The 21,668-nt window shown below is 39.3% G+C and overlaps 1 protein-coding gene across 1 annotated transcript in view; it reads left to right on the forward strand.

Moving 5' to 3' along the window:
- Positions 1-21,007, forward strand: part of RNF4 (ring finger protein 4) — a 31,786-nt gene extending 10,779 nt beyond the window's left edge. Inside the window, exons 2-8 of the mRNA XM_074992364.1 lie at positions 2,334-2,498; positions 3,314-3,434; positions 5,244-5,323; positions 7,700-7,709; positions 11,282-11,447; positions 15,481-15,529; positions 17,309-21,007. Of these exons, the coding sequence (XP_074848465.1) occupies positions 2,439-2,498; positions 3,314-3,434; positions 5,244-5,323; positions 7,700-7,709; positions 11,282-11,447; positions 15,481-15,529; positions 17,309-17,458 (636 nt within the window). The 5' untranslated portion in view covers positions 2,334-2,438 and the 3' untranslated portion in view covers positions 17,459-21,007. The remainder of the gene's footprint in view (positions 1-2,333; positions 2,499-3,313; positions 3,435-5,243; positions 5,324-7,699; positions 7,710-11,281; positions 11,448-15,480; positions 15,530-17,308) is intronic.
- The last annotated feature ends 661 nt before the right edge of the window (positions 21,008-21,668 follow it).

A 21,668-nucleotide genomic window follows, 5' to 3' on the forward strand; every position in this document is an offset into this window, starting at 1 on the left:
GAAACTTATACAACAGCACTCTTAAGCTGTGTCTCAAGTAGCCCCCGACTTTGAAGGAGGGGCATGGTAATTAGGGTGTTGGGAGATTACTAATGAAGTGCTGCAGTGCATATACAGCACTTCATTAGGCTAAATCTTCCCTGTGGCAACTTCAAAGTGTCAGGTTGTGTGTAGCCACGGGTCAGCTGCAGGTACTTCTAAGTGCCCATGCTACTTTGAAGTACCCCCGGCTGACACGTGGCTACATGCAAACCAGTACTTTGAAGGTTCACACTTGGAAGTTGCTGTGGGGGAGAAATATGCACCTCAGCACTTTATTAGTAATCTCACAACACCCTAATTACCACGCCCCCTTCGAAGTTGGGGGCTAGTCTAGACACAGCCTTAGTGCGTTAAAGGTGGATATGAATTACAGGTAGCTATGGCTGCTTTTCTTGAAGAATGTTTCAAAATGAACTATATTTAAGTTGGTTTTTGAATGTATATTTGAAAGTCTTAGCAAATTTCAGTATATCTGTTCAAACAGTTACTCTTAAACAGTTAGTCCTAAATGCATAGACACTTAGAAGTCCACCTAATTGCAGAGTAGATGTCGGAAGAAAGTGAGCCACTGGACTCCTTTCTGAATTTGGCAGGTATTACAGAAGTGGACAAAGATTATTTAAATTGGTATAGTGGGGATTTTGCAAAACATTAACAGGGTACGGTTTTGGAACTTATTTCCTTATGGGTTCAATTTTCATGACCTGGCTTGTGTTGGTATTGACCAACTCTGATATGATGGCAGTTTCCCAATAGTTGTCCAAAAATATAAACTCCAGGTTATCACTTCTGCTTCCATTGAGCTACCTAGCCGGAATTCCCGAAACTAGTCAGATTTAATTCTTGGGCACACTACTCTCTAATACCTATTCATCCTTTGTGCTGTAGAAAAAAACTGTCATCACAGTATCTAAGGCTTGGTTTTGTCAATCCAGCTAGGCTGAGCAGTATAGTTAAAACCCCTTAATCCCTGATTATAGGTGGGGGTAGGTTGGCGGAAGAATTTTTCTTTCAGTTTAGCTGCAGCATCTCTCAAGAAGGTGGGTTACCAATGGTGACTGGGAGAACCTCCCCCATTGCTCTAAGGAGCGCTTATAGTGAAGTTCAAGAGTGTCATAGCTGCAGTGTTGCAAGTGTAAATCAGCCCAAGGTACTTAAAGTAACATGTCCTAAAGTGTTGGTTGTAGTGGATCCACCCAGATTTCAGCTTCTCTTATCTTATGTTGCCTCTGATTTCTGATGTCTGAACACGGAGAAAATTTCTTGAAGACTGTTCCAATTTGCAGCAATATTTCTTATAAATGAATAATATAGTAAAGATTTTGAGATGGTTAGATATTACAGTGATGAGCGAGAGGACTCATAAGAGCTTAAAATAAGTAGGCTTGACTTCACAGAAACTTCTCCTCCGCCCCATATCTTTATCTGCTTTTGGTCCGTTCTTCTCTACTAAGTTATTTGAAATCAGAATTTTTGCACTAGCTCTGCATTTGGTCTGGGCTCAACTACAACAATTACAGGAGCCGGTAAAGATGCTAGGTAGCATGGGCTGTTCACCTCTCTGTCATCCTAGTTGCTTACGTAATCCTTCATTTTTAAGAAATGTAGAAGATGCTTTTCCAACATACAAGATGCATTCATCTCTACTAGATAATGAAGCATGGTCATGGAACGCTAGGCTCCTTGGAACTACTGTCAGATTCTGCATCTTGTCAGATTAACTCTCTCTGGTCTATAGAGCTTGTGTCAGTCTTCCTTAATAGATAGATGATGCTGCAATTGGGTTTTTTCTTTGTCTTCCCCTGCTACTTTCTTTTCCCTTTGCTATTGCACACCTGATGGAAGATGACCTAGTAGCTTGAAATAGCACTTGGAGAAAAGAGAATTACTTGTCTATAATTCTTGCTCGTTGAAGAAGGTCAGTTCTGGATTAACAGTTACCAATCCCAACTCCTTCCCCAAATTTGGTGGTTCTGTAACTTGTGTGCACACACAACTGTCTCCTTCTAGGAGTTACTGCTCCTTGTTTCAAAGGAAACCTTATTTGGGCTTTTAGTACTTCCCCAATACAGTAAACTGACTTAGAATTGTAGGTGTTGGGAGCAGGACGGCATAGTGTGTGTTTGAGGCATACCTTTGGATGCTTCAGGGGCTCAAATTCCAAATTATGGGATTTCCTCACTGATCTCATTCAGGTAGGATTGATTGAAGAATAGGTATTTGTAGAGATTGCTGTGCTTAATAGAGCAAGAATTACAGGTGGGTAATAGTCTCTCTTCTTTTCTTTATAGGTTTGGAAGAACAACATTCTAAAATACTGAAATATCTGGATTTTTAATCATACTTCCTAAGAAATAGAAAACATTGAAAATTGTAGCCTCCTTGCAGTTTATTTTATGGTATCTGTACCTCTTATTACTTTCTTTATTTTATACCCAAGAAACACCATGAGCACAGTGAGTATTTCTTAGTTTAAATAAATATATAACTGGTTATATAATTGTTTATAGTTTTTAGACTTGTAGCCATTTGAGCCATTTCAAAATATTTAATATGTGGTCTGAACACTCTAGAGAATATGGAGATTGTAATAATCCCCATATTCTGCCTTGGGTCTCTAGCTATTAGTAGCATTACTTAAAAAATAAACAACCCCCCGCCACCCTTACTTATGGTTAGGAATAGTCCTGTTTTTGTCCAAAATAACTTAAGTACAGGCTGAACCTCTCTAATCCAGAACTCTCATCTGGCAAACTCCATAATCCTGCATGGTTTTAGTTAGCCAGATGACCACTTAGCGTAGGTTTGGCCAAGTTTCCTGCGGTCCCATAAAGTTTTTCAGCCAACAGTCCTGACTCTGTGTTCTGTGCTGTTGTTTAGCTGTAATTTACCCCAAATGTCTTCGAAGAGCCCAGTCAGCAGTGGAAGTGTTAGTAATGTGCTAGAAAATACTGACCTCCCATCGTCAAGCAAATTCTCTTGTGTGGCACCAGTCAGGTCCCAAGGGTGCTAGAAGAGAGAGGCTGAACTTTATCAGAATCCAACAGTTGATATAATTAAGACCTAGCCCTTGTGATCACCAATGGTCAAATTTCCTACCTGGCTCAACTGGTAAGCTTTGTGGTATGCCTTTACTTTGGCATTTCTAGTTCAGATGCTGGAATGAATTAATACAAAAACATGTATGCTTTAGTCTTTATTTAGAATGTTGTTAAATGCTGCTGTAAACACCTTCTTTAAAACTAGCTTGAAAAACTTTTTCTTCCCTTAGACTCAAAGGAAACGTCGTAGAAGATCCATCAATTCTAGGCAAACTCAAAAGCGAAACAGACTGGTAGCTTCAGCGACAGAAATGGCTTCAGAATCGGAGCCAATAGAACTTGAAGAAAGTGGTAAGTTTAAAAAAAATAGTTAGTGATTTGCTTTTGCAATGTTGGAAGTCCAGTTCACATGCAGAGGTAGATTAGGGCTGTATTTTTTTCAACCAGGGGTGTGTGTACCCTTGGGAATATGCCAATGTCCTCCAGAGGGTACATGAACTCATCTGGATATTTGCCTAGTTTTACAACAAGCTACATTTAAAAGAAAAAAAAAAAAAACAGTAGTAAAGGCAGTACAATCTAAAAGTTCATTTAGACAGTGACTTGTTTCTACTGGTTCATATGCCTTACACCAAAATCTAAGTACAGTATTTCTATTCCAATTCATTTTTGATAATGAGATTCTAGAAAGTCGCAAGTTTTCAGTAGTAGTCTTCTGTGATATTTTGGCATGGTTTTTATAAAATAAGTAGTTTTTAAGTGAGTAGTAACAGAGAGATAGCCATGTTAGTCTGTATTCTAACAAAACAAAAAAGCAGTCCAGTAGCACTTTAAAGACTAACAAAATTACTTATCCATTCCAAACAGCTGAAAGTAAATTATTTTGTTAATCTTTTAAAAACCACACACACACGCGCACGCACAAAAGCAGTCCAGGAGCACTTTAAAGTGAGGTGTAACTTGGTGGTATGCAAAACAAGTCTGACTCCTGAAAAGGGTACAGTAATCTGGGGAGGTTGTTTAAATGGCACTTGATTCAAGACCTCCGATTACTTTTGGATCATGTTTCTCAACCATTGGTACATGTACCCTCAGGGGTATGCGAGAGAAGTCTGGGATTACTTAAAAAAATTTTTTTAAAGGGCTGCTTTATTTAAAAAAAAAAAAAAGGGGGGGGGGGGTGAGGGCGGGGCTGAGAAACACTATTTTATGGGGATTATGGTTCCCCTTCCAGCTCCTTTCACCTGCAGTCCCTCTTCACACAAACCCTGTCTTCTCCTGTCCGTTGGCACTGCTTCTGGGGAACTAGAGTCAGAGCATAGGGGTTTGCTGTGATTTGCCCCCTCTCCGGCAGTCCTGCAGGGGAGCTGGATCTGGTCATAGAGTGCGTCACTCAATGCTCCTGTTGTGGCATGGGGCTTGCCTACTCCCTGCTAGGTGTGCCAGCCATGCTGGGTGAACGGGACAAGCCTCTACACTCCAACCCTGTTCCTTAGTGAGATAGCTGGGTGGGTGAAGCAGTTCAGGATGCAGTGGTGCCCTTCTTGGCTGGCTCCACTGGGCCCAGGTCCTGTTAGCCCAGTGGCTAATCCACCATTGGTCATGTGTACTTGTATCAGAATTCAAGAAAAGCTTCAGAATGCAGTTCTTAAAGCATGGACAATATTTGTTTAAGGATAGCTAATAAAGAAACATTGACAATCAGTGGAGACCTTTGTGAAAGGGAAGTCAGAAGAGTTAAAGCATGATGGTGAGGAAGTTCCTGGATATTACAGAATCAAATATTGTAGAAACACTATTTCTACAAGAGTGTTCAACTCATACATGCAGTTATAGTGGCATTTCCCTCACACACACAAATTTAAGAAAATGAAGAATGTGCGTGGGGTGAAAGGAAGAACTGCTGCTCATTCTGTATTGCTGCAAATGAAGACATGCACTACAAGTAGTAACTCTGTCTTACCATTTTAATGAAGGGCAAGAGCCTGAGAAAAGTGTTCAATTTCTGCCTTAGAGGGGAAGGATGAGGGACACAAATTATCAGCATTTAGTAAATGGTAGCATTCTATAGGTTAATTGCTGAAAGTTGTTGTGACGTGGCAGGTTTTAAACAGCTCTGCATTGTTGTAATCTTAACTCTTATGATTTTGTATTTTAAAGCTGGTGAAGAAGTAGTAGATCTCACATGTGAATCTTCTGAACCTGTAGTAGTTGATCTAACTCACAACGATTCCGTTGTGGTAAGTAGCTATTGGTGCAGCACTTCAATTCTCTGATCAAATTATGCTGTGCTCCTTAGGCTAGAACTTGGAAGGCAACTAAAGCTACAACTAACATAATCTAGAATATCTATCAAAATGGTCTGGATAAAGATTAATGCATTAGTGGTGTAGGTAAACCTTAGGGCCATTTCTTGTCAAACAATAGTATCCCCCACAACCTTGGACACTAGAACATCTTAATTTTCTGGGATTATACCAGTGTAGTCTTTGAAAAGCATTTTAGTGAAATGCCATTTAAAAATGCAAACTAGGGATGGTAATGTCCCTCTTTAAGCACAGCTTCTTCTGTGTTTCAGTGATAGCATATAATAGCTCTCTGAGGTCATGGAGCTTTTAAGTTTTTTTGTTTTTTTTTTTTTGTTTTTTTTTTTTTGTTTTTTTTTTTAAATTAAAAAAAAAAAAAAAAACCCTCTTCAGGTCTTGTTCTTGAACACTTAGTTCCAAATAACATATATGATTTCCACCATCGGTGCATGTTTCTAAATAACAGTACTGTCAGTGTTACTTTTTGGCTAACATTTAACACCAGGTCTACACTAGGAGATGAAATCAACTTTTAGATATGCAAATCCAGCTATGAGAATTCCACGTGTCTAAAATAGATTTCTCCCACCATCCCCAAAGCAGGAGGTTGATGGGAGAGCCTGTCAATTTACCTTATTCCTCGTAACAGCCAGGAGTTCTGGGGTCAACGATGGTGCCATGACAGCTTGATTTAGTGATACCATTAGATGAAACTTAATGTGCTACTGTGACAGACTCTTGTGGACAATAAAATCAGGACTTTATAAAAGGGCCAACTGATAACCTGGCATAAGTTTTTAAAAAAAAAAAAAAAAAAAAAGATTCTGGGTTTAAAATGTTGAATTTTTTTAATGACATCATTGAAGGTATGTGCCTCAAGTAAAATGGATATATTGAATGTAGGTTTCAAAACAAGAATCTTGCAGGCTTAACTTGCTTGACAAGGATTGAGGACACACTGGAAAAGTATGGTAGACCAGAATTTTGAACGGGATTCCTGAAGTTCTGCTTGCTTCATATTTTGACACTGCAGTGAATGTGCATTTATTAGGTATTGATCAGTTTTGGAAATATGCCATTTTTGAGGTGTTAGAATATGGACTAATGAGCTGAACTTTAAGGTTTTTACAAAAAATTAAGGATTTTTTTTGGTAGTATGATATAACATATAAAGGTGAACTTTTTCTATCTATATAAAAAGTTTACTACAACAGAAGTTTTAAAGCTGAAAATTCAGTTAACAATTGCACAAAAGCCATATTTAATTTAACAGCACTCAGTTTTAACTAGAGGTGTAAATGTTTGTCAAAACTGCTAACTCATAAAATTATTAAAACTGTTTTAACTGGTAAGCCATTGTTGGGCTGGGGCTGTACTCCCACTGGGTCTGTGAGCATGCATGGCAGTAATTGCTCCTGGCCAGCCAGCCTGATCACTGCAGATGGGGTGTGGGTTGCTCCAGCACAACAGGGGCTGTGGCCCCACCCACTTGCCTGCAACATGGTGTGGGGTCCTGCATTCCTGCTGGGGCTGCTCCACTGCTGCCATGACTAAGGTCCTGCTGTCTGGCCTGGCACAGCTGGCTGCGCACCCGAGTTTGAGAGGTCTGGTTAACTGGTTAGCAAATAAGTATTCTGGTAAGCCTAATGCCCCTTGGGTAACCTGTTAAACTTCTACATCCCTAGTTTTAACTTAATACTGAGAAACACTTGTTTTAGTACACTGTAGATGCAGCCAGACTGGACAGAACAAAGGCTCAGATGAAGGAGGTACTAAGGTGGGATTTTTCAAAAGAACACAGCATTGGCCTATTTCTGCTCCTGTTGCAGTAAGTGGTAAAATTCCTATTGACTTCAAGAGAAGTACATAGGTCAGTGAAGCAGTTCTGAAAGTTCCACTCAAGTTGCCTGAAGAAAAGACAAAAGGGTTATAAGTTTGTTAATCTTTTAACCTAATATTGACAGGTGATTGCAATATTAAAACAAATTACAGTACTGATTTAAAATAAGATGGCTTGAATTTGTTACTGTAGTACCATGAAAAGTTAATATAAAATCCTGTTGTGACGCACCTTCATGGAAGATAAGTGGCCAGCACTTGATTTCCAAAGTTGGTGACATCCTTCTAGCAATATACACAATTGTTGCTCTGAGCAGACATCATGACCCCTGGTGCTGCTTATAGCTATGTTCATTCTCGTTCGTTTGCAGCTAAGGTTCTTAATGCATATGTGGACACACAAGTCTAATTCTGTTGTGTTTTTTTTTTGTTTTTTTTTTTTTTTCCTTTTCTCTCCTTCGTTAATACAAGATTGTGGAAGGTGAGTAGTCATATTTCTTGTATTCCCAACAGATAACAGAATTATGGCCATTTTGAAATGCTGCGTATGGTATGTGCATACCGTGCTAGCAGAGATGTGGTTTTCACCAGCGACCCTTTATTATTGTTTCACTTGTTTGTCTTCAGGCCATGTATCACTTATACTGTCTAGTTCAGTGAAATGAAATTTATTGTTAAGTAGTAGTAATGAACACGCTCATGCTAAGGAAACTCTCTCTGGGTTTCTACTACTAATTAAAACAGCATCTGAAGATGTAATGTGCTGTAGCCACATGTATTTCTTGAAGTAACACTAGTGTTACAGTTGTCCTGTGTTAAATTTTCAACACTTTTACTGCAGATGGTAGTGGATATAATTTGAGAAACCAGAATAAATTTGAAGGTACAAAGTCTAATTTGCTGGTCTACAATAAAACGGAGGTTGGCCAAAATCTCAAATGCTCCCCCCAGTTACTTCAGTCTCCTGCTTTGTGTACATGTTGAGACACTATTACAGCTTCCTTTTATAGTATTTATAGCTCAAGCCCCGCAAAACCATGGATATTCACTTTATATCTGCAGGTATCTGCATGTGCAGATGTCACTGCAGATGTTCATGGCTTATGTTTGTGGATGAGGATGCAAATTGTGTATCCACACAGAGCTCTAGTTATAGAGAAATGCTCACAACCAAGTCTTCATGTATTACACATGCAAAATTTGAAAGACCACGGCCAGAAATGCTGGAATTACAGTTGTCTGTGCAATCTTACTTCACTCCCCGTCTTCGTAGACATGACAGTAGTTTCCAGTTACCTGAGCAGATTTTCCACAGAACCTGTGTCTCATCCAGTGCACTATATAGTGAGGCTCAGGAATTAATCAAGATTATGTAATGAATTATGGTGATGTCTGTTTATTGTCTTTCAGAAAGTGAAAGGTGTGTAGTGACTGAAGGGAGGGAGAATAATCTCATGTTGTATGGCACTGCATACTGTCCTGGTGACTTTGATTTTTATCCTGTCTCTGATTGTGTGGAATTTACTTAGAGCAAACTTTACAGAAGTGACCATTAATACTGCGCTCATTTTCAGAGTACCTATCTTGGACAGTTGAGGCATGATTTCTGAGTGTGCCAACCACTCTAAGCTGCAGCTAAAGTCGAGGGAAGCTTTTCTGTTAATATATCTAGTGCCATAAAATTCTGAGTAGTCTCAAACACCAGGTCCTTGAGCTATGTCTACATTTACCCAGAAGGTCAACACCTGCTATGTGATTTATTCGTACGCTATTTGCAGACCAAAAATCAGCTTTGCAGCCATTAACTTCTGTGGCTGTGTTCATGGCAGAAGGTCGACAGGAGTGATCCTCCCGTCAACCTTCTGTAATCCTAACAGCTTGCAAGGAGTTCTAGGGTCCACGTTGACAATGGAGTGTCATTTTGTACATGTGCGAAACAGCACCCCGGAAGATTGAACCTAGGCAGTCGGTCTTCCATAATTGATGTAGATGTAGCCCACGCTGGGCATCCAGAACTAGTGGATGCTTTTGATCTTAGTTTCTCTTTGCCTTGCTCCCTTATTTGTTAAATAGGCCCAGGAATACCATCTTACCTCAAAGGGGTGGGTGAAGACAAATTGATTAACATTTGAGAAATAGGGTTGAACAGCTCTCATCCAGCAACCTCAGTAATCCAGCATTATTTTAATAAGATGGACAACTACTTATTATAGGTGTGACCAAGTTTTCAGTGGTCCCATAAAGTTTGTTTACTGCCACCAGTCCTGGCTCTCAGCTTTCTGTGCTGTTATTTAGCAGTAATTTCCCCCTAAATGTCTCCAAAGAGGCCCAGTAAGCAGCAGAAGTGTTGGTAATGTGCTAGACAATATTGGCATCCCATTGTCCAACAGATTCTCTGGTTCAGTACCAGTCAAGTCCCGAGGGTGTGGAATGAGACACGTTCAGCCTCTCTCCAGTGAGAAGCCGCAAGGGGAAAAAGAGGTTATGGAAAAAATCTTACTATTTTATATTTAGGACAATATCTGAAGAGGCCATTGTAAATAAAACAGATGATGCATGTAAAATGTTGACTAGCTGTTTATTCAGTTAAAAGTCTTTCCTATGCACTGAATGAGGCAGACATCCTATGGAAAAAGTGTGTGATCACAGTAAAGACTGTGTCTTTATTCAGGGAACCAAGGGAGCCAAATCTAAGGTAATACATTTATTCTGGCATTTCCTGAGTGTTGAGCACTTGCCTGTGTAACATTGTCATTCTTTTGATGTGTTTTTGTCATTTCTGTAAGCTTGAAAAGAAAACCAAACAACAAAATTGCATTTTTGGAGGGACCATTATGGTCCCTACCCGCATCGTTAGCGGGATGGGATTCTTTGTCTACATATAGAACTCTGCAACTCAACTAAATAAGGCTCTCCAGCGGGATTGTGGACAGTGCAGTTAGAGTGTTAGAGCTGTCTGGTCATGAAATATGGTCATTTTAAATGGAGTCTTCTGAGAGTTCAGGTACAAACTCTAACAAGCTTCTGCTGAGCTTGTGCAAACTTGGACCAACTTGGGTGAGTTTTTCTTGGAGATGGCAAAAGCCAAGTAGCTGACACCAGTGTCTTTCCCCCACACTCAACAAACGGTCAAATGTCTATTCCCTTCTCCAAAGCATAAAGGCAATAGTTTTTCAGCGATACTGTGTACAATTTTTTTAACGGTAGTGTTCCCTAACCTGTTTTCAGAAATAGCCATACTGATTTGCTGACATTTTTGAAAAAATTCAGCCCCGAATCTGATGGATAGAATAGAAGAATTCAGCCCAAATTATTATGGCTTGGCAGTATAAACAGTGGGCAGTAAGGTGTGATAAAGGAAAGCATTAGCCAAAATCACTACCAGGAAAATGTGTGTAAAATATTAAAGGGTCCAACTTGAATAGGGCCATATGGTGCATATGTATGATATAGATGATGATCTTTAAGAGCGGCATATGAACACAGGAGACAATACCCTAGATGGAGGCAGTTTGAATAATGAGCAAAGTTATCACCCATTGCCAATTATGCTATTTTATAAAAAGCTACACCTACATGCTGCTGTCCAGGTTTTTTATTGCTTATCCCTTACTTTGCTATGCAAGTTGAAAGTTAGCCTCAGCTTCTTCCCCAATAACACTTCAATCTGCTGCAGTGCAGCCTCCTCCTCAGGTTTGTGACAGGATGCCAAATCTGAGGACGTGTGTATGGGGAAATTTAGCTGCATAACTATACTGTATAACTACCAATGTAAAACTAAATCTACCCATGTACAAATGGTTTAAGGCCCACGTCTCTTCTAGTGGGACTAAGGATAAATTAGCAAGTAGGCTAACTTTCGTTTTAATATGCAATTCTGTATTTTGTGGGGTAGCGGATAGTGTTAAGTTTCACAAGTAAACTTGGTTTTAGTTAAACTAAATACAGATTTGTCCATTTAAATAGCGATGAGAAAAGTGTATATTTTAATACATTAGAGAAATAATATAAAATACTGAAAATACACCTAATTTAACAAAATTTAAATTGTAGAGAATCAGCATCAACGGAGAAATCTAGGGTTAAGAAGCCACCGGCAATCTGATAGCTGTATATTAAGTAGTGATGATGAAGATGAATCAAGAGATAATGATGTATATGTAACAAATAAGGTGTCTGGAGATTTAGAAACACTGGATGATGAAACTGCAAGTTCAAGGTATGTACCCCTTGTAGAGCTGTAAATGCAATATTTAAAAAAAAAAAAAAAATGTAAACTTCATCATACTGAAAAGGATGAGTGAGGTGGCATCCTGCATGTGACTTAGAATTTTTTTTATTTTCTTTACATATTCTAAAATTTCCTGTCTTCTCCTTTATGTGAGGAACAGTAACATTAAAACTGTTGTTGAAATAATGAGCAAAATGGAACAATATATTTAAATATTGAGACATGAACACCTGGTTTATTTGTTGGGTAAACTGTCAGCTGAAAACATGGTACAAAGAAGTGACGAGAAAATGCTAAACAGAAGCCACAGATTTTAACTTGTATGAAAGTTACAGTCAGATCTGGATATTATGGTGGATTACAAATTGAAAAACCCAACATAGTGATGCAGTTGAAAAAATATTTTGGGTTGTATTTAATGCTGTAAAGTCCAAGCTCCACAGTGAGGTAGGCAACTGTTTTCACTGGTGTCCTCCAGAAAGTGAAAATATCAACTAAGATTTTTCTTCTAAATCTTTTCTAATTTTTTTTTCCTAGCTCTCCTCTGAATACTCTTTTCAGTTTCTTCTCATCTTTTTCAATTGTGGCAGCCAAAATTGGACACAATACTTCCGTCTATAGACCTTCCCTGTCCTGAGTAAAGTGGGACAGTTGCCTCCTGTGTCTTACATGTAACAGTCCTCTACTACAACCCGAAATATTAGCCCTTGTTCAACTGCATCACATTGCTAGCTTTTTCAATTTATAATCCACTATAACCTCCACATCTTTCCTGCAATACAGGTTGAACCTCTCTAGTCCAGCATCTTTGGGAAAGTCTTATAAATTGTTTAGTTAGTTTAGTATCATTCTGTATATTGAGGTCAGGTTGGCTCGGCTATAATTTTTTAGGTTCCATTTGTTTCCTTTTGTTAAAAATAGATACTGTATTGTCCTTTCTTCTCCTGAGAGCTCCTTACATTAAACTTGCCAGGTAGAATGGCTAACTTTTGTTGTGGACTCTTCAAATTCTGGAAATTCCCGGTCACCAAATCGAAGCACTATTCCAGCATTCAGTTGTTCTACAAATACGCCACAGTCTCCAGTTCTGTCTTATACATGTCTTCCTTTCCCTTCACCTATATAAATATTTAATCTCCTAGGCTATGGCTACACTGAAGATGCTATTTTGGGATACAAATGTATCCCGAAATAGCATTTCTATGGCTAAACACCACTGCTATTTCAAGGCTGGTGTTAAGTTTCCACTACCCCTTGTTGTGAAACTTGAAACTAATGGAAACTTCAAAATAGCCACTTATTTTGAACGTTAGTTGAAATAAGTTAACTCAAAATAATTTATGCAATTTGCATTGTGCAAATTGTGTAAGTTTTATTTTGATTTAATTGCTACAGTATAGCCATAGCGCTCTTGGTGCTTTTTAGGCTTCAGGGACAGAGCCTGAAAGAGTTGCAAAATTGTTATCTAAAAATTCTTCCTTTTGAAAGCAGTAGCTCAGGCAACAGGTAGCAGGTCTGCTTGTTTGGTTTTGGGCATATCTAGGTGTCTGGTACAATTATTGGACAGGAGTCTGATTGGACACCCCTTTCAAATTAACCCTGAAGGAATGATAGCATCAGATGTGTTTGAATGGTGCCAATGAAATGATTCAGACTTTGTGGATTAGCATGTAGCTTTGTGTGTGAAATGAATTCAGTTCTCACTCAAGAAAATCATAAAGTTACTTTGAAGCCAGTGCACCATTGTGTAAACTTACAAAAATGCCAAAGTTACATTTCTGACCAAAAAATCTGGTGTTCTCTACTACTGGAATCTGTTTGGTCACCAAATAACTGCACAGATTTACCTTATTTAGTATAGTAGATAGCTTGGCCACTGCTTAATAGAATAAGACATTAAAACTTAGTGTGAACTAACTTGGTCTTTTGGTCATACAGTTGAGATGCTAATGTACAAACACATTATTCTAACTACCTCTGAGATAGCTTATAGCCATATACACATGGCTGATTGAGGTGTTGGTATATCAAGTGAGATTGAGATGCCATGCATATTCCTCCCCTTGCCCTATCTCCTTTTCTGAGACTTGCTGGGAGGCAGAGTAGGGCAGCCTGTGGTTGTCCTTTTAAAGCGTGCCAATGCCTGGACAAGTCCTTCACCCCCCACGACATCTGTGGCATCTTGAAAGAATTATGCACATGAATCTGAAATATAATGGACATGAGAGCACACATTAAATCTTCCTGCGTTCTCTGTGTTTGGAGCTATCAATCTTCTATGAACTGGGTACTAATGATACAAATTGTCCAGGAGTGTGGTCAGTCTGGATTGATGTAAATCCCTGATGGGTGGATGTGTGTTTGTGGGTTTTTTAATCGTGATTCATATACTGCAAGCAGGAAAGCTAGATTTTTAAATCTACTGTACTTCTGTTTTGCACCTGTTACTTAGGCTGGTTTTGTAATCATTAAAGTGTTTGAAATGAAATGTAGCCTTGACACAGAATCATAGAATTCTAGGGCTGGAAGGGAGCTCAGGAGGTCATCTAGTCCAGCCCCCTGCCTAAAGCAGGATCAACCCAAACTAAATCATCCCACCCAGAACTTGAAAAACCACTGGGAATGGAGATTCCACCACCTCTCTTGGTAACACATTCGAGTGCTTCACCATCCTCCTGGTGAAACAGTTTTTCCTAATATCCAACCTACAATTCTCCCTCTGTAATTTCAGACCATTGCTCCTTGTTCTGCCATCTCTTACCCCTGAGAACAGTGTCTCTCCATCCTCTTTAGAATCCATTTTTCTAAATCTGTTTTTATACACCTTTAAAAGGGGTTACACCAATATGTGCCTGTACTTCTAACGTGGTCAGTACAGGTTGAAACTTGCTAGTCCACCACGCTCTCATTTGGCAACATCAGTAATTCAGCGTGATTTTTAGTTAGCTTGTCATGGATGTGGCCAAGATTCCCATGGTCCCATAAATTTATGTTTACAGCCATGAATTGTGGCTCTCAGAATTTTTGTGCTGTTGTTTAGCTCTTTTACCCCTAAATGTCCTCTAAGAGCCCAATAAGCAGTGGAAGTGTTCATAATGCTGCTAGGCAATACTGACCCCCCGTCATTTGGCAAATTCTCTCTTGTGGCACCAGTCAGGTCCCAAGGGTGCCAGACTAGAGAGGGCCAACCTATAATCATAATTCAGTCTAGGCTGACATCAACTTCAGCAGTCGAAACACTGGTGAAAATATGTGGAGAAAGTACAAGGGAAACTCAACACAGCTTAAAAAATAAAATATTCAGGCAAGCTTCATTGTGTTGTCCATAATACCTCAGTTCATACTCAGTAAGTTGATGAGTGCCCTTTGTCCCTGTTGTCTTTTGTTTTTTGTGTTGTTTTGTTTTGTTTTTTTTTTTTAAATTATTTAATAATAATTTGTGGTTTTGTTGCTTGTTAGATAAGATGTGGTGAGCCTCAGCCAGCAGATGGATTTGGAACCTCATTGTCTGCATGCTGTTCTGAAATAAAAGAACTTGGAGTAATTCAGTTAACTGGGTTACTTCTGCTTTGGAACAGATAGTTCTTAAAATTGTGATCTCTGTTCCACAAAGCTCTTGAGAATGTGTAGCCTTTCTGTATGTTACATATCCTGTACAGTGTTTTAAGCTGACAATTATTTTCAAAAGTTTCGTCTTTGTTGTTAGGGCAATTACAGTGTGGGATGAGGGTGAAGAAATAGTAAACTTGAATACAATAAATGAAAATAAGGGCGTTTTCTATGAGGTGTAGGGGATCCTAATCTCATTAATGTAACAGACTGGGAGCCTCACGTAAACAGGGCCCATGTGAACCTTTGAGTACAATACAATTTGATCTAAAGTCTGGTTTCTTTGAGTCTAAGGGAAACAATAGGCTCTTGCCTGAGGCAAACATTAGGACACAAAATAACTGTATAAAATTATCTCAAGTTTGCAGTGCATAATGGAACTAACACATTGTTTTGGGGTGTTTTTTTTTAGGCCCTCAGGCACCATTAGTTGTCCAATTTGCATGGATGGATACTCAGAGGTAAGAATCTACACCTTCTCTGTAGTATTTTTGTCTATTAAAGGAAGAATTAAATGTGAAGTACAGAATCACTGTTAGCTAGCTGTATTTGGAGAGTCAAACTAGTGGCCACATTGGAGAGAATCTTAGTTTAGTTGGTGTATAAAGGTGATAGCATCTTCTCCAGGAGCTTTGGTGGGATATTCAATTTCCTTAATAGAAGACTAATTTAATTATCATGTAGGGTATTGCAATTCCTAACATGTGTTATTACCTTTGTTAATTGACTCTTCTAAAGTTATGACAAACATGCTCCTGCACCTGTTGACTAATTGTGAATTACTAAATTTTGCAAGTACACTCATCCCTCATTTAATGAGTACTCGCTAATATGAAGAACATATATAGTGAATAAAGGTAGGTATATGAGTGAACTTCCCCCACTTAGATGAGTGGTTTACCTGGCTGGGGTTGGGAAGACTCACAGCTGGAGCCTTCTCCCTCCCTCCCTTCAGACATGCAGCTGTCTGAGAGCCCTTTAGCTGGGGGAAGAGAGGGCGAAGGCTCTTAGCCTGGTTCCTTCCCTGCAATGGGGGGGAACATGAAACTGACCAGCCATGAGCTCATCAGTTTCCCGGCCCCACAAGCCATGGGGAGACTGGAACTAGCCTGTCCCTGGCTCTGAGCTCCTGCCACACTGTGAGAGCCTGGAAACTGACCAGCCCTGATTGTTCCTGGCTCCACTCCCCTTGCAGGAAGATTCGAGTTATGCAGGGGTTGCAGGAACAACCTCTGGGTAATGCCATGGTTTGGTTTAGTTAGACCCCCGCCCCCATCCTGCAGACCTCACCCTCGGCCAGGTTTTAACTGTCCTCTTTTCCCCCCCGCCCCAGACCCAGACTGCCTGCAACCTTAAACCCAGCCAGCAGCCCCAAACTTCCCCCAGCAGCTACAAGCTTCCCCCAACTGTAGACCCACCCCATCCCTCAACAGCCCCAGCCTTAGACACTCCTCCTCCTCCTCCCACAGCCTCTTCACTGGGTCTGCTAGGCTGAGTGGCTCCCCCAGCCTTCCTGCTCCCAGCAATTAACTCCAGGGTTAAGGCTTCAGCACCTAGGCATAAGGTGAATGCTATCCCTAGTGGTAGAGACACCTGCCATCTCCAGCAGTTATCACTATTGATAGATATCTGCCTGAGGCAGCAGTATTAAGAAACTGCAAATGGCTTCTTTAACAGCCACGTGGAGCTGGGAACTGCCCAGCTGATGACCTTGAACAAATCTAATGTGATCCATGTTTGTCCCTACCCATATGTTGGAAATCCCTGCTCTACATACATACACTGCATTCTATTTCTGGTGCTAAACTATTCAAATACATCAGAAGAGTTCCTAAACTCAACTGGTTTATGTCAGGTTACAAGGCCTTGGAACAAATTGGAGACATACGTGTATTTGAATTGGAATTTAGTGTTTTCGCCTATGAGCAGAAATTTGGGAACCAATTGTGCTCTTATAGCAAGGGATGAGTGTACTCAAATGGTACTTGAAATCTGATACGTTGAGCTATATTTCATAAAACATCACATCTGGCAGTATATTTAAGGGTATCTTGCTCTTGAGTCAGCTGGTGACAAATACATATCCATGTTAAATCTTGAATAAATCATGCTAAAGACACTGAATATCGTAGCTTGCAAAGATTTGCTTGTTACCCAGTTGTTGTGCATGTAGTATTGCTCCTGTGCAAAGCTGAGTTCCTCCACCATAGACTTCAGCTTTATATGTTCTTCTCTTTCAGATTGTACAAAGTGGACGACTTATTGTATCAACCAAATGCGGCCATGTCTTCTGCAGTCAGTGCCTCCGTGACTCCCTTAGAAATGCCAACTCTTGCCCAACTTGTAGGAAAAAACTTAATCACAAACAGTATCATCCGATTTATATATAAGCCCTTGAATTCTTCTCAGGACAGCCTCAACTGGATCTTGGAGAAAATGTCATGCATTTGTGATGCCTCGAAAATTAAAGGAGCAACAGGTTGCTTGCCCACCCAGTTGTAGTAAAATGGATTTTTTTGGAGAATTAACTTGTACAAAAACAGCTTTTTAAAGGTCTAGCTATACTGCCAAAACTAGCTTCTTTTGTCACTTGTTCGTATTAAAGGTACTTGGGAGTCTGCAAATACAGGTCAGTATGTGTCACCAATGAAGCAGCTACTGTTCTCTTTTGCTCTACTTCTTTTTAAGTGCTAGAACTTGAGTTCTGGATCTCTTGGCTATTTCATAAACTCTTTTATTACTTCTCTCTACTTCCCATATTTCCTCAAATAAGTTACATTGCAGTGTGAATAAATGATTTAATTTCAATCTTACCATGATGCAGGTGGCAAGCAGCAAATTACTGGAGAGCACCCTGCTACTAAAACCATGTGTTCTTACCTGCAGTGCAGTTTATTCAAATAGAATGAGTTCTGTGATAGCTAAACACACAATGTAATATTAAATTGTATATCAAGGTAATGCACTGAACTAATATGCTGTTAGCCAGCAACTGATCTGTCTTTAAATGGACGTCTTGCTATGCAGACCTATATTTATGGGCTCCATGAGGTCTATAGTACATACCCAAATTACAGCTTCCATAATATGAAGCTGAAAGTATTTAATTTCTGGATATCTGAACTGCCCAAGAATCACTTGATTTGAATCGCAGTATTGGAGTGTTTCCTAATTTGTGTTGAGATGTTCTTGCTTTAATTCTTTTCAGTGTCTCTCTACAGTCATAACTGAGGAATAAGTAAATGCTTTTTCTGTGGCCATACTAATGAAGAATAGGCAAATCACAGACTTTTTTTATAAACAGAATACCAAACTAAACAAATCTGGGTCCTCTGAGTATACCAACTATAAGGTTTTAAGTCCAGCGCATTTGCTGTGCTATGTATTCTGCTTCTGTACTGACACAACTGACAGGCTTAAACACATACAGTGCTTAACAGTTCAGTGATACGTTTAATCTTAAGTATATGTAATTCAGGCTTCACTCACTGGCAAGTTATTAATGATGTAGGGGTAGCATCTCTGAAAGAGTTTAGTCTGATTGGTCACTCCTTGTCCTGAGGACTAACAGGTGCAATAAGGGTTGTATAGCTCTTTTAGAACACACAAATGTTTGTTCAGGTGCAGGTTCTGTGCAATAAAGGTTGCAGGTGACTCTGCATCATTAACCAGTTTACCGTTTATTTTCAGGACTGACTTCTGGATAACTATAGAATAGGATGTTTATGTCAACACAAAATTACAAAAGCATATGGTGCCTGAGTGAATTGATCCATGTAATTGTGATAGTTCTGTGTGTGGGCAAGATGTTTAACATTAGTGTTCTGTGAGCTATATGTACTTGACAATTGGGCCAATGTTTGTTCCATATTAGCATACAATATTTTAACAAGATCAAGGTGTCTTAAAGACTGGAGTTTAGTCTGTGAAACATGAACAAAAATAAACCTGTAGCTACTTTGAAGGCAATTAGAATACTTCTTGCAGATGGTTTTTTGTAAACCATTCCCACCTCCAGACCTGCAAAAAAAGAATTTCAAGATGTATGTAATCAACATAACTTGTAGGTAGTGTTACCTTACTACTCCATCAGTGGGGGAGTTGATTGTCTTTAAAGCAGCTGCTCTAATGGGACATGTAAACTGTGAAGAGGGATCTATCCAAAACTACGCAATGTTTTATAGACTCTTCAGGGTGCACAATGTTGTTGTCTTTATGTAGCAGTATATTAAATGATCCTGGAGAAGTATAATACTTGCTCTATTGTGGTCCTTATATAACCAAGGTTTGTGGTGGTATGCTGAAAAGCTCGCTGTACTGCAACCTATGCATCCTGACAGTATTCCCAGTAATCACCAGTAATTGCTCTCACCTGACCTGAATTATTTATACCAGTGCTATATGAAAACTTTCCTAAAATCTTTTCAGGACAGTGCATATATTTTGTGTGTAGAAAAACCTTTGAGATTTTTTTGTACATCTTGGAAGGTAAACTGAGCAAGAACTTCAGGCTTTTCAGATTGTTTGGAAGCATCTGTCACATGAAGAAAAGGCAGCCCGCCATGACTCTCTCCAGTAATTCAGGGTCTTGAAAACTTGACTCTTCCTTCCGATAGGTAAATGGCTCTCATACCGGAGCTGACATACTTAAACTAGTCTGTACTGGGAAGGCAATAAGAACATATAAAGGTAAGAGATTAAGTCTGGGGTCAAGATTTAGTAGCATGTCCCATGATCTTTTGATTTGAACATTAGCCCAAGTTTGAGTTGTGTGTGGCACCGGTTCCTCCACGTACATATCTCTCTATAGCTTGGATATAAATATGTAAACATGCTTGGTCTTTAGATACCACAAATGTAGAATATTCAACAAAAGTTTTTAGCTTTTGTGACCCCTTAAGTGCCACTTTTTGTGTACTTGAAAAATTTTAAACTTTCAATATTAATGGGAAATGTTAAAGTTGCGTTATAATTTAAAGGAAAAAAACGTGAAATGCATATATTTTTAATTTCCAGTTAAGGCAGTGGCTCAGTATAGCTCATGACATTTGCAGGAACGGATAGATAATATAAAGATTTTCTTTGATTATGTGGTTTTTCACTTGTCATTTGTATATAGTTCAAATTTTCCTGTATTTAATTGTATTCATAGCTGTATGTCAGATCTACTGGTAAGCAAATAATTCTTTTAACATATGGAAATAAAATTATTAATTTGACCAATCAGAAGTACTATATTTATTTTAGTACTTTATCTTGGATTACACCTCAGCTGGGTGGGAGGTGGGGTAGACCTGAATTGATTGCATATTCCTAAATCTCAAAAGTTCCAAATTTTTTGGTGGTTTTTTACTTTTTTGTCCACTTTTCCACTACAGTCTGCCTTGTACTGGTAACTTTGAGTGTATGCTACAAAATACTGTAATGCTTGGAAGCCTCTAATTGGGTAACTAAAGAATTCATTACTGATATACCTGTTCATTACATAAACATATGTCTTGCAATGTTAAGTTTTAAATACAAACTATCAAGGTGAAAGGAACGAGGAGGATAAGGGGGAGAGAGAACAGTCGTGTGAGGGGGTTGAATTTTTAACTACAAAAGCATACTCTCTGTCCCAAAATTAAGGGACACAATACAGCAAGGATGCAACTGTTTATCCCCACTTTTTACATGATTTTGTTACTCTGGTCGCTTGAAAACTGAAATCTCATTAAAACAATTTTCTCCAATTTTCAGTGCAAGTTAGGCCTCTGTACATACTATAGCAACTGCCTCTGCAGCGAAATGGTGCCCATGTGCACGTGGACTACTCCAGAAGGCTACTGGTACTCGTATTCATTCTTTAAAATAAATGGTATGTGGTGAACCTGAACAACTGCTATGTGAGTAAATGTATTGCACTAAATTGTCACTGCTAATAAAACTTACTACCTGTGTGTTTTCTGCTGATCTTTATTTCCAGTCGACTGATATTTCCCCCGCCCCCCTCCCCCCCGGTGTCTTCTAGTTGCCGTCTCTTCATTCCTCTCCGCTCCTCAATCTCAGATGTTCTCTTATGGAATGGGCAGCAGAGAATCTCTCAGTCACAGATTCTATACAACAGAAGTTACTTTGATGCTTTTATTCTCTTTCAAATTTAACTATAAAACTACCCATCTTCTGAGGGGTTGTCTGCTTTCTTCACACCCCAGTAAAACTGGATAGGGAGAGCAAGGATCTTCTTTTAAGGGAAAAGGCTAGAGGCCTGATTCCAGAGGGGCTGAACACCAAACACTCCCCTTGAGACCTTTACCACTCAAGCTATTAATTTGATAAACAGTGGCCAGGTTTAATTCCATCCAGTAGAAGGCAGTGTTTGCCATGCAACTTGCCAGTTGGTAAAAGTATTTTTTGTTAGCAATTAACAAACGGACTATTGACCCATGTTTGAGTTCATTCACACTTAGAGGTGTTTGCTGCCATGCCTTCTTTTTACTCCAGTTCTGATCATCTTTACAGACCCATTACTTCTAAACAGTATCCCACTTCTAAACAGCATTTTTAAAGTCGTCTTGCCTTATTAATTCTTGCCAGTAAAACATCTCCTTTCTAATTGTT

This window comes from Carettochelys insculpta, chromosome 4 (assembly GCF_033958435.1).
Source record: "Carettochelys insculpta isolate YL-2023 chromosome 4, ASM3395843v1, whole genome shotgun sequence".
Lineage (NCBI taxonomy): Eukaryota > Metazoa > Chordata > Testudines > Carettochelyidae > Carettochelys > Carettochelys insculpta.